The sequence below is a fragment of the Zonotrichia leucophrys genome, chromosome 14 (genome assembly GCF_028769735.1).
Source record: "Zonotrichia leucophrys gambelii isolate GWCS_2022_RI chromosome 14, RI_Zleu_2.0, whole genome shotgun sequence".
Lineage (NCBI taxonomy): Eukaryota > Metazoa > Chordata > Aves > Passeriformes > Passerellidae > Zonotrichia > Zonotrichia leucophrys.
The window spans coordinates 13,826,195-13,838,445 of NC_088184.1; the positions used below are offsets into that span (position 1 = coordinate 13,826,195).

The window sequence follows — 12,251 nt, forward strand, 5'->3', positions numbered from 1 at the left end:
GGACTCATTGCGTGGAATGTGTGCTCTGGTGTCAGGGAATGGGATTGGAATCCCTCAGGTTAATACGTGTTCTGTATTCTCCATCCCTTTGGAGATGCAGCAGGCAGGGAATGTGTTCAGTATCCATGAAAATGATGGAAGCCTGAGTGGAGATCACAGAATTGTAAAATATCCAGAGCTGGAAGAGACCCACAGGGATCATCCAGTTCCACTGCTGGCCCTGCACAGGACAAGCCCGAAATCCCACCCTGTGCCTGACAGCGTTCTCCGAATGCTCCTTGAGCTCTGTCAGGCTCCGTGCCCTGACCACTGCCCTGGGGAGCCATAAATTTGCATGCATTCCGTCCGTGCTTAGTCAGGAACACCCAGCTGTGTTGAAATCCCATTCCTCGCAGGAAGCAAAACGCCTGCGGTGCAAGTGAAAGCAAAACACAGACCTGAACTTGACACATTCCCCGCCCAGCCTCAGCTGAGATCAACATTGTGTCCAGCCAGTTCTTCCTTCCTTCCTTCCCTCTGTGACCTTCCCCAGGTCACCCCATCCCAACAGCAAATTTGCCCTCTCTATGGACCAAGGACAATACATTCCACTTGAAAACATTCTGGACTTGAAAAATTAAATATTTTGGAACCTTATTAGTGCTGTCGGGCAGAAACTTTTATTTCCCAGCTCAGTGTTTGCCTAATCCTGTCAGTACCACTTGGAGAACTCCCTCTTCTCCATACGTTTTAAACATATGTTTTTTGAACAGATCTTTGGTGTCTGCTCAGAACACCGAGCCCTTCTTGGTGCAGTGCCTGCTCCTTTGGGCTCCGGGATTGGCTTTTAAGGTTTCCTGTCACACGGCTGTCACAGAACTGTCAGAAACGAGTGCGGTTTATGCAGAAAATCACCATTTCACGTGTGTCCCGAAATGTACCCATCACCTCTGCAGGCAGACACGGGCATGGGGAGGGAGTGGGTATCTCAGAGGCTGACAGCGAGGGAAACTGAGGCAAGCAGGGCACGGGCAGCGGTGCCGGGGCAGCCTTAAGGCGGGCGGGCGCGGAGCCGCCGCGCTGTCGCAGGGCGCTTGTGCCGCTTTAAGGCGGTGCCGGCGCTCCGGGCTCGGCAGGCACCGGGAAGAGGAACTGGGCTTTGCACTGCCGGGTCGGGGCGAGCTCCGCCGTCCCCGCTGCCCTCCCGCCGCCGCTCCGCGCTCGCTGCCGGGCAGCGATGGGGAGGACGCGCCGGGGGCCAGGACGGGTTCCTGCATCCCCCCCTCCGCTCCCCATTGCACCCCCCGGCCGCTCCTTCCTCCTGCTGCAAAGGGATGCGCTCGGCAGGGCTGCCCGCTGCCTCGGGGCGTGCTTGAAATAGAGGCACCCCTCTTTGCTTGGAGAGCACCCCCAACCCTGCTCTGAGCCCCCTATCCCCTGCCCCGAGCCCCCCATCTGCTTCCTGGGGGCTCCATCGCCTGCTCCGAGCTCCATCCCCTTCCTCAAGCTCCCCAGTCCCTTTCTCAACCCCCTGTCCCTTCGCTGAGACTCCTTCTCCTGCTCCAAGCCCCATCTCCTTCCTCGATCTCCCCAGTCTCTTTCTCAAGCTCCTTTCCCCTTCCCTGAGCCCTCTTCCTCTGCTCCAAGCTCCATCCCCTTCCTCAGTCTCCCCAGTCCCTTCCTCAAGCCCCTTTGCCCTTCCCTGAGCCTCCTTCCCCTGCTCTAAGGTTCCATTCCCTGCTCCAACCCCCTATCCCCTTCCTCGAGCCCCCTTCCCTGAGCCCCCTACTCTGAGCCCCCATCCCCTTGTTCAAGTCCCCCATCCCTTTCCTTGAGTCCCCATTCCCTGCCCCAAACCCCCATCTCCTGCCCTGACCCTGCTTCCCTGAGCCCCCTGCCCCAAATCCCCCAGATCCCCCATCCCAAACCCCTCTCCAGGATGATTTTGCTGAGCTGTTTCCTGCACCTGCGGCCCCGGCGGGGCTGTGGTGCCCTGGCCGGGCTGGGCCGGGGGCTGGGCCCCTCAGCCGGGTCCCGCCGGGCCCTGCGGGTGCTGGTGGACATGGACGGGGTGCTGGCCGACTTCGAGGGAGGCTTCCTGAAGAAATTCAGGGCCAGGTACCCCGACAAGCCCTACATTGCCCTGGAGGACCGGAGGGGCTTCTGGGTGTCGGAGCAGTACGGGCGCCTGGGACCCGAGCTGAGCGTGAGTTGTGCTTCCCCTTCATGGGCTTGTCCCCCTCAGGGACCCTCTGAGCCCCAGATCGTGACACTGCTGTTCCTTGTGAGGGCCACCAAAAAGCTCCCACAGGAACACAGGAGGGCTTCCAGCAGTGGGTTTTCCCCAGGAATCTAGGGGATTTTGTGCATGTCTATGTCTTTCTTAGAGTCCTAGAATGGGTTGGGTTGATAAGGGCCTTAAAGAGCATCTAATTCCAACTTCCAACTAGACCAGACTATGATGGTCTAGTGGGCTTTTTCTCTGCATGCCTGGATGGAGACAGATGCAAGACAAGGGGGTATTTCAGAACATCTGTCTTGAAATACCCCAGATTGCATAGCTGGGTTTTTCTAGCTCTGATTTGGATTGGTACATTCCTAGATGGATTATTTAGCTCCTCAAGAGCAATGTGAGGGGTGGGATGCAGCAGAGCAGTTCAGAACAAACCAAGCAATTGATGCTTCATTTGAAGGCTTACTTGAAGTTAAAACAGCCTAAGCCCTCCCATGCCAGGAATTATTATATTCAGTTTAATAATTAAAGCTTAAAAGCAGAAGCTCTCTCAACGTTGTAATTTAGCATTCAGCAACAGGCTGACTGATGTAGAGAGTTGGTTTCTGCCTCTACAAATTTCCCATCCCAGTGGATGTCTGTGGTCTCATCCATGGGTTACAGTTGCAGTGACTGAAATGTGTTATTGTAAATAAAAGTGTTCCTGTTGTTAGGAGTATGATGGTTACAGGGAAGGAGTGGGAATAAGGTCCTGGGCTCTCCCATGGGCAAAGTCCTAAACAGCTTGATGATCTGAAGGAATAAGGTGTCCTTCCTGGCCGGGAGTGGTGAGAGGGAAGTGCAGAACATCATTTGTGCAGTAAAGCAGCTGCTCAAACCCCTGTTTGGCAGGGATAACACATAATAACAATTTTTTTTCTTCCTTGATCCTAACTACTTTGGATGTGTTAAATGAAGTGAGCTCATCTTGTGTCTGCTGTGATCATGTAAAACCACCAAAATCTTGGGCTGAACAACTAGCAGAACTTGCACAGTCTGACCTCAGGGCAGTCCTGGTTTTCCCTGTGGTTTCAGGGCAGGGCTGAAGTGAGTGGGAGCTGCTCCAGACACGTGGGCCATTCCAGTCTCTGGGACCAGAAAATAGGAGCCAAAGAGTCCAGTGAGCTGCAGGTCCCAGCTCTGAAAGGGAGAGAGTTCAGCAATGCAGTGAGCACACAGACCTGGAGAGCCCTGGACAGGCAGGGAGATTCCTTATGGGGCTGAGGATCTGTCCTGGACCATGGTGGGATTCCCAGCCTGGGGGATTTTTCCATCTGCTGCTGGTCAGCATGCTGGTCATGGTGCCATAAGGAATTTTTCTGGCTCTGGGAGTGGAGTGGGTCTTTTCCTCAAGCTGAGCTGAGTTCTCCCCTCCTCAAGCTTGATTGCAAAATTCTTTTTGACATAATTGGAAGCAGGATAGCTGTGGAAGTGCTGCTGCAAGAAAACACTTCAGTGCAGTTTGAAGTGCTCTGCTGCAAGAGGCAGAAACACCCCTGTGTTTCTCAGGGGTCTCTTGTGCAACTACAGACAATACCCTAAAAATAAAATCCCATTACTGCTCAGTCTGAGGCAGAGCAACTGGAGTTTGAATGTTTGCATGGCCCCAAACTTTCAGGCTGGCTGTTCTTGCCATGGAGCCTGGAGGCATTTCTGCATCTGCAGCTCCTCAGCTGTACCTCAGCACTGGGGCTGGGCTACTTCTGCTTCTTCCCAGTTCTCCTCCCCGAGGACACAGTGTTTGTGCAAAATAATTGCTTTCCTGGCACCTGGCAAGCTGTTAACCTGTTTGAGCAGTGCAGGGGCTGCTGTTCCTGAGAGCTGTGCTGGACCCATGGCAGGCAGCCCCTGGACTCTGCCCTCACCCCAAGGTTTTGCTCACTGTGAGCTCCTTTCTGTTCTCCCTGTGCCATACCAGGCTGCTGTCCTGGATGTTGTGTTTCAAATCCTTGCCTGGAGATGCTCTATTTGCCTGCTAGACCTTGTCCAGGCTTCCCTGAGGAGGAGCATCTGCATCCATCCTGACATGTGGTTCCTCCTGTAACGTTCCTGCTCCTGGGAGAGCAGCCTGGCTGCTATTTTAGGTGATCTCATGGAGACAAATAGGCCAGACAGAACCTGAACAGTACCTGAACAGCACCATGGTAGAGCTGTCAGCTGGATCCACGTGGATCTGTCCCTTGGATGGGTTTGGTTTGGAGCTGGATAATCTCTGGTGTTTGGCTTACAGGAAGGTGCAGCTCCCTCTGTGTGTGGGGCTGCAGAGGCAAAACCAACCCTGTTTATTTGTTCCATCTCCAATCTGAATTGTATGGGATGGGTGGGGAGCAGAGGCACCCACAGAGGCAGAGGGGGTGAGCAGGAGAGACTGGAGCTGGTGCTCCCACTGTTCTCCTGTCCCCTCCTCTGTCCTAGCAAAGGGTGAGGAGGATGCACATGCAGGAAAAAACACAAGAAGTGCAGCAACTGCTTGCTTTCCCCTCACAGGAGAAAGCCATCAGCATCTGGGAATCCAAGAACTTCTTCATCGAGCTGGACCCTCTCCCTGGGGCTGTGGAAGCTGTGAAGCAAATGGCAAATTTGGCAGAGTGAGTATGAACCTGTCTGTGGGGATGGACAGAGGAGCAGCTGTGTCTTCACTTCCACCTCTTGGCAGAAGTGCTGATACAACAACAGCATTAAAAATAAATATCTCTCAGCCATCAGGGAAGGGAGGGGAGAGAGGGCTTTGACTCCTGGAGCAGTCACCTACAACATCAGCCATGTGCAGCCTCTTCCCTTCAGCTCTCTGCTCCAGCAAAGGCTGTGCAAAGGGGGATGTGATTGTGCTGTGGGATTCTGTGAGATGGGGGATTAATGTGTTAAATCTGTTTGATCTGTGTATGGTGGGGGTTGGCTTTGGGCTGCTCTGGGCCTGCTCTGGCCCAGAATGACACTCTGGCCCTGTTTTTCTCCTTGTGGCAGCACTGATGTGTTCATCTGCACCAGCCCAATCAAGAAGTACCGGTACTGCCCTTATGAGAAGGTGAGCAAGCCCAAATCCCAGCTCCCCTCCCATCCACACTGCCCAGTGAAAGGTGTCTGACCCCTGCACACCTCTGGCTGTAAAATTTACCTGTTCCATCCATTTGCATGCACTGAGGCTCTTGGTCTTATTCTTTCATCATAACATCAAAAGCTGCTTGGCTTTCTAAGAACTCTTACTCCAGCAGCATCCAAATCCACCCCACTAATGAACTTAATTAAGAGAGAAATCCTCCCTGTGTGGGGACCAGGGCTGCTTGCACTCCACCAAGCACCCCCTGCCCCATCCATCAGCCCTCCCTGAGCTCACCAGCCATCTCTTGCCTTCCAGTATGCCTGGGTGGAGAAGCACTTTGGCCCTGAATTTCTTGAGCAGATTGTTTTGACACGAGATAAGACAGTGGTTTCTGCTGATCTGCTTATAGACGACAGACCTGATATAACAGGTGAGGGGTGAGGGTGAAGCCAAGGGTAAGGGTGACTGGAGGGAGCCAGGGATGGGTGTTGGTCTTTCTGTGCTCTTTGGGTTTTGTAACTTTGGGGTTTTCATGTTGGAGTGAAACCAACTTCAGCGTCTCATGTTGGAGTGAAATCAACTTTAGTGTCCCATGGAACTGTCCACCACTGACCTTCCTTGCCTTGCAGGGGCAGAGCAGAACCCCAGCTGGGAGCACGTGCTCTTCACTGCCTGCCACAACAAGCACCTGCAGCTGAAGCCCCCCAGCCGCCGGCTGCACTCCTGGGCTGATGACTGGAAGGCCATTCTGGACAGCAAACGCCTCCCACCCGGCCAGGCCACCTAAACACCAGCCCCCAGGGCCACCTGGGGCTGCAGCCACCTGCCTGTGTCCCTGTGGAGCCCTGCTGAGGGCCACAGCCACAGGACAGACAGACAGACGCTGTCCCTGCTGCACAGAGGAAGAGGAGGGTGAGCTGAAGCACCACAGTCACCTGGACTTGAAAAACAGACCCCAGCCCAGCCCAGGCATTGCCCTCTGGCTCCTGGGGTGTCTGTGGTGCATCTGCACCCCACAGGGCCAGCCTGGTGCTCCTGATGGACAAGGTCACCCTCAGCGTGTCACTGCCCTTGCTTGGGCACTGCATGGCACAGAGCAGCTCTGCATCCTCCCCTCCACAGCGTGGTCAGGGATCATGTGTGTGATTTGCTTAGTTCTTGCCAGGTTTCATCCCAAGGGGCTGCCTCAGGAGATCTCTGCCCCTGACAGTGCCTGGGTCTGGGGAGAGGGGTGGCTGCAAGGGCAGGGAGAGCAGACAGGGGCTGTCCAGGCTCCCTGCACTGGGAATTGTCACAGCACATCCCTGGATGCTGTCTGCAGTTCTCACATACTGCAAGGGAAGATGTTGGGGGGATGTTGCTGTTAAAGGCTGGGGAGCTGTGCAGGTTTCAGCCAGGGTAGAGTTCATTTTCTTCACAGAAAATAGAGCCCCATACGAGCTGCTGTGAAAAAAATTAACTCTACCCTGACCAAAAGCAGCATGGGAGCCCATGAGGGGTGCCCAGGGTGGTTTGTTCTGCAGCTCCACCATGATCCCAGCTCTGTCTGGGGACAGAGGATGCTGCCAGCCCCACTCCCCTGGCTCTGGGCCCCTGCAGGGAAGTGTTCAGTGCCTGGCTGGTGCAAAGGGGTCACAGCTGGACCAGCCCCCTCTGCCAGGGGACAGTGCAGGGGCTGCTGAGCTCTGGGAGCACCCAGCTCTGCTGGGAAGGTGCAATTGGCCCCCCAAAAGGGAAGTTTAGACCAAGGGGCAGCTCCAAGTGGGATGGTTTTGGCATAGCTGTGCCCACAGCCTCTTCCTCCCTTGTTTGTCTCGTTTTTGCTTCTCTGAGCCTGCAGCAGTCCAGCCTTGAACTTCAGTGACCTGTCTGGCAGGAGAAAGCTGCTGCTGCTGCTGCTGCTGCTGGCCCCAGAGAGACATCCCAGCTGCTGGGAGAGCCTGGCATCCCCTCCTGCCTGTGGCACTGCCACAGGGCAGCCACAGCCTGCCTGTCCCCAGTGGGAGCTGCTGCTGGGCCCCCCAGGCAGAGCCCCAGGGATGAGCTGGGGGTGTCACTGCTGACACCACAGAGGCCCTTGGCCCCCTCTGCTGTGTGTCCCCACGCTGTCCAGGACCCCACTGCCCTCCTGGCCCAAGGACTTGCTGGCTGCAGCAGTGAAATTCCCCCCATGGACACTGAACACCCCAGGCAGAGGTGGTGGCCAGGGCTTGGCTGGGATTTCACCCTGCACCCCGTGCTCACACCTTTGCTTTGCCCCTCTGCTCTCCTGTGGACCCCAATCAATGAAAGGACATGAACTTGAAGCTACATAATCAACAAATAATGTAATTCAGCAGTGGCAGCCAGGCCCCTCCTGTGCCAGGAGCTGGAGGGGTTCTGGAGTTGGTGCTTTGGAACCTGTGCCTTCCCTGGGTGCTGCAGGGCCAGGGATGGGGCCTGTGTTGACCTGGGGCTTGCCCTGTTTACAAAGTCAGCATGGTTGGCCCAGGGCAGTAGGACTTACATACCACAAGCATCTTTTTATCTTTTCTCTTTTTTTTTTTTCACTTTTCTTTATTGTTTAAACCACTGTGTGCTTCTCTGGGTGGTGGGTTTGGTTTGGAGGGGTTTATTTAGGATGTGCAGCCCCCTGGCCAAGAGCTGGCTGGGGGTTTGCAGGCTGGGAACTGGGACAGTGTGGGAGCACCATGGGCGGCTGCTGCAGCTGCTGAACATCAGGAACCCCCTGCCTCCACCAGCCCTCCACCAGCTGTTGGCCCCTCTGTGCAGCCAAGGTGACCTCATGGGGTCCAAGCTGGGTTTTTTCTGATGGTACCATGTAAATATGAGCTGCCCAAACTCCCCAGAGCCTTTTCCCTGCTTATTGAGCCAAAATGAGCTGGCACATCTCTCCAGCAGCTGCCCAAACCTCTCACCTTCCCCCGAGGGCTGTGGCTCTCTGGGGCCAGCAGGACTTTTCCCCGTGAGATGTGATGCCAGAGATAAATACACCACACCAAATATACTTGAAAGCAGAGCTGGAGTTCCTCGTGCCTGAGGCTCCAGCTCCATGCACAGAGATCCTGAGCTGGTGGCTGCTCTGATTGCTCCCACACTCGGGACCTGGAGGTGACTCCATCACTGATGGATCGGCCCGTTCGTCCTTCAAGCCTGTCTGTGTCCAGCTGACATACACAGAGCTTTTCTTTTTGAATGTACATCTGTAAACCTGAGGCAAATGAGGAGCACTGCAATAAACACTGGGTTGTTTGGCATCCAGCTGCCTGGAAATGGAGCTTGGGGTTTGCAGTTTCCCAGCCGTGGCTCTGTGTGGGGATAGGGCGGGGTTCACCTCCAGGTTTGGGAATGTTCCCTTATCCAGAAAACCTGGAACCAGCCCTGCTGTCCTGGCAGTGCCATCACCCTGTTAGACACAGTCCCTGTGGGCAGAAATAAAGCCAAGTGCAGAGTAGAGCTCATCTTCCTAAAGATCTTTTCTAATAAATAAAGCTGTGAAGTGTGTGTCCTGTTGGGCCACAGAGCAGAAGCTTTAAAAGGGGCTGGGACGGCCATGGACTGCCTCTCCCTGGGATTTTATGCCTTATCCATCACTGCTGGCTGCTCCACATCCGCACACTCCTGTGAGGTGTCTGTGGACTCCCCTGCCTGCTGTGGGGCTGTGCCATGAGAATCCCTGTGCATGACCAGAACCTGCACACTGTGAGCAGTGCCATGGCCCAGCTGGACACACAGCACCAAAGCCAGGGAGGGAGGACTGTGGGACCATCCCAGCAGGGCTGGGACAATCAGCATCACAGAGCAGAACCTGACTGTGTGCTCCTTGTACTGGTGTGGCTCCAGGATGGGACATAAGGGCTTACCAGGGTCACATCTCTAGTCCTGCTAGAGCTGGGACACCAAGGGACTCCTGGCCAGCACAGCAACAAGGTGGTTCAGCTGCCGCCTCAAATAGAACTGGGTGAACACCTCCCCAGGATGCTGCTGTGGGGCGATAAAGCTGTTCCAGGACTGGTTTAGCAACAAGAATCTCTGTGCCCTTCCAGCTGCTTTTTGGGACTTCCTGGCAGCAAGCGTTGGGCCACAGCTCCTCCTCCATCCCCACTGCCCTCACCCTGCACTGGAGGCTCCATAGGAGACCCCATCCTTCCCTGGCCCAGGGATGGGGCAGAGGGTTTGACATCAGCTCTGCCCTGCAGAGCAATGAGATGGTTTTTAAGATCCCTGGGGCGGCTGGATGGTGGCACTGGGACAGGGTCATGTTTCCAGTACAGGATGGGGCGAGTTGGAGGGGCTGCATCCTGATGGAGCATGGTGAACTCCTGGTCTGCAGCTGTATCTGTTCTTCCATGCTCTCCTACTTGGCTTTTTTTCCCTTGAAAAGCCTCAGGTTGCAGATATCACATAAATTCCAGGTGATAAGCAATTTCCAAAGCAGGCAGAGAGGAGATGGTACACAGGGCACAGGGCAGTGCTCAGGGTGCTGGTGGGAGCCTTTGCACCATTCCCATGGGCAGGAGCTGCTGCACAAATGTGCAAACACTCACTCCCCTCAGGGGATTCCCACCTGAGAGCGTCCCACTTGTCCCCAGCCCGAGCTGGCCCAAGGCAGCAGGTCCTGGCAGGGTTGGAACAAGGATGCTCGGCCCTGGATCCTGGAAGCGGCCGCCAGTGGGTGCTCATTGGCTCGGGTGCTCATTAGCTCGGGTGCTCATTAGCTCGTGCTCATGCTGGCCACTGCTAAACAGCTCGGAGCAGTGTGAGATCCCAGCGGAGGGGAGAGCAGGAAGGCAGGGGCAGCGGGGCCAGCCCTGACGCAAGGGCGGCGGGGGGTGTGGGACAGAGCCAGGGCAGGGCCGGGCTGCAGGGAGGATGAGTCACCCGAACACGCAGGAGGGGAAGGAGAGCAGGAAGCGATGGAGCAGCTGGAGGCAGCTGGATGGGCTCTGCTCTGCCGCCGTGCCCAGTTTGAGGAGAGGAGCGGGATGGTGCCCCAGGGTCGCTGCTGGCACCAGGTTTGGAGCCCGGCGGTGCCAAGGCAGTGCGGGCAGGACATGGTGCGGATGGGATGTGGATGGAAGAGGAATATCCACTAGAGGGGACTGTGTGACCGCGTGTGGAGCTGGCAGCCTGCGCTCAGCGCCGTGTGCCAGCCCTCCTTCCAGCCCTCCCGGTTATCCCTGCCCGGGCTCCAGTGCCCTCTGCATCCCTCCCGCTGGAGGCACCGATCACCGGCACCGGGTGATGCTCCAGGGTTACTTACAGGAGCCAGGAAAACCAGAGAATCATGAAATGGTTTGGGCTGGAAGGGATCTTAAAAACAATCTCATTGCAACCCATGGGCCTTCCACTATCCCAGGTTACTCCAAGCGCCATCCAGCCTGGCCTTGGACACTTCCAGGGATAGGGGAATGTTCTGGGGTGGCCTCCACCAGCTGCTGAGCCTCCCCCCAGCCACTCCACCTGGATGAGGCAGAGAATGGGATGGGCAAAACCACGAATGACTTGTGGATTAGAAGATGAAGTAGGCACCTATAGGGTCTATGTTGAAAATATCCCTGGAAAAATCACAGGCTGAAGGCCCCTGAGAGCCCAGGGCATCCCCCCTGTCCCTGCTCAGCTCTGCCCTTGCTTCCCCTGGGACCCCACAGCTCTCCCAGGGCTGGGATTGCTCATCCTGCCCCGAAAGCTGAAATCCCCCAAGGAGCTGCAACATGACTTTGCCTTTTCCTTTTGCTCACTCTGAAGCCAGAGCCCGTTTTGGGGAGCAGAGTGGGGACAGATCTGACCGTGGTGAGGACAGGGGGACTGGGGTGGCTCCTGGTGGGTTTTGCTGGCCCTTCCGCTCTCCCTCAGCACCATGATATTATTTCCCTCCAGGTTGGATTAATGGGATTTGCTTCTCAATTTGTGCACAGGGACTTGAGTAATGCACTCCCGGGAGAGAAATCAACTTCCCTTGCCCCAGCAGTGCTGGGGAGGCCAGAGCAGAGCCCACATGATAGGCTGCACTGCCTTGCTCCTGTCCTTCAAGGCTCCCACACACATTAAGCCCGCCCTCCTGGCAAAAATCTTGCAAAATGTTTATTTGTGACTATGTTAACAAACATGCCTGGGGAACATGTTGTATTCAGACGTGAGCATGCCACCTTCTCCCTGCCTCCCTGGGGCCAGGCCTGTGGGCAGAGAGGGGCCAGGGCTCAGAGCTGCCAAAATCCAGCTGACGCTGCACTCGGGGCACCACCGGGACCCAGCACGAGGCCACCAAGCACCAAACCTGCCAGCAACATCCCACCAGTGCCTTTTTCCTGGAGCTTCCCAGCTCATGGCTTTTTCCTGGAGGTGCCCAGCTCATGGATGCAGCTGGGGGAAGGGTGTGACCTTGTGGAACCCTGGTGTCCTGCAGTGGACACGAGGGCTCCAGGGATCCTGTCCAGCTCTGTAAACACCCGTCATAGGGGAGGGCACTGCTGTCAGGCCACACCGTGGGCAGAGACCTCACTGGAGCTGAGCCTGCACACCCCACACCGCCCTGAGCCCATCCCTGCCCCTCACCTGCCCTCTCCTCCTCAGCTGCTGGGTGCCAGCAATGATCCTGGGATGGAGAAGGTGCCCTGGTGCTGCTCCTCTCCCAGAACACACTCACCCTCAACACACACTGTTTTAAACTCTAACTTGCCAGATTTGGGGTGAACTTGTGTCTGGGTTCAATACTCCATGCACCTCAATCTGCTGTCAGCATCTCCAGGTAACCAGGGCTGGAGCTGGGGCTGTTTTTCTGAGATCTGGGGGAGGGAGATGAGCAGTAATTATTGAAGGGCTGTAGTTCAGCATTTGAGGGTCTGTGGAGCTCTAATCAAGCCTGTGAGCCCCTGTGTGCCCATGGAATTTTTCCTTCATGCCATCCCAGTGGGAGCCTCAGCTGGGCAGCACCTGTGCTGCCTTCACATCCCTCTGGTG

The 12,251-nt window shown here is 56.0% G+C and overlaps 1 protein-coding gene across 1 annotated transcript; it reads left to right on the forward strand.

Annotated features, from left to right (window-relative positions):
• The first annotated feature begins 1,076 nt into the window (after nt 1-1,076).
• NT5M (5',3'-nucleotidase, mitochondrial) lies at nt 1,077-8,568 on the forward strand. The gene is made up of 5 exons (XM_064726183.1): nt 1,077-2,185; nt 4,739-4,839; nt 5,216-5,276; nt 5,607-5,721; nt 5,921-8,568. The coding sequence occupies exons 1-5, from the start codon at nt 1,919-1,921 to the stop codon at nt 6,076-6,078; spliced, it is 702 nt and encodes a 233-aa protein (XP_064582253.1). The 5' UTR covers nt 1,077-1,918; the 3' UTR covers nt 6,079-8,568.
• The last annotated feature ends 3,683 nt before the right edge of the window (nt 8,569-12,251 follow it).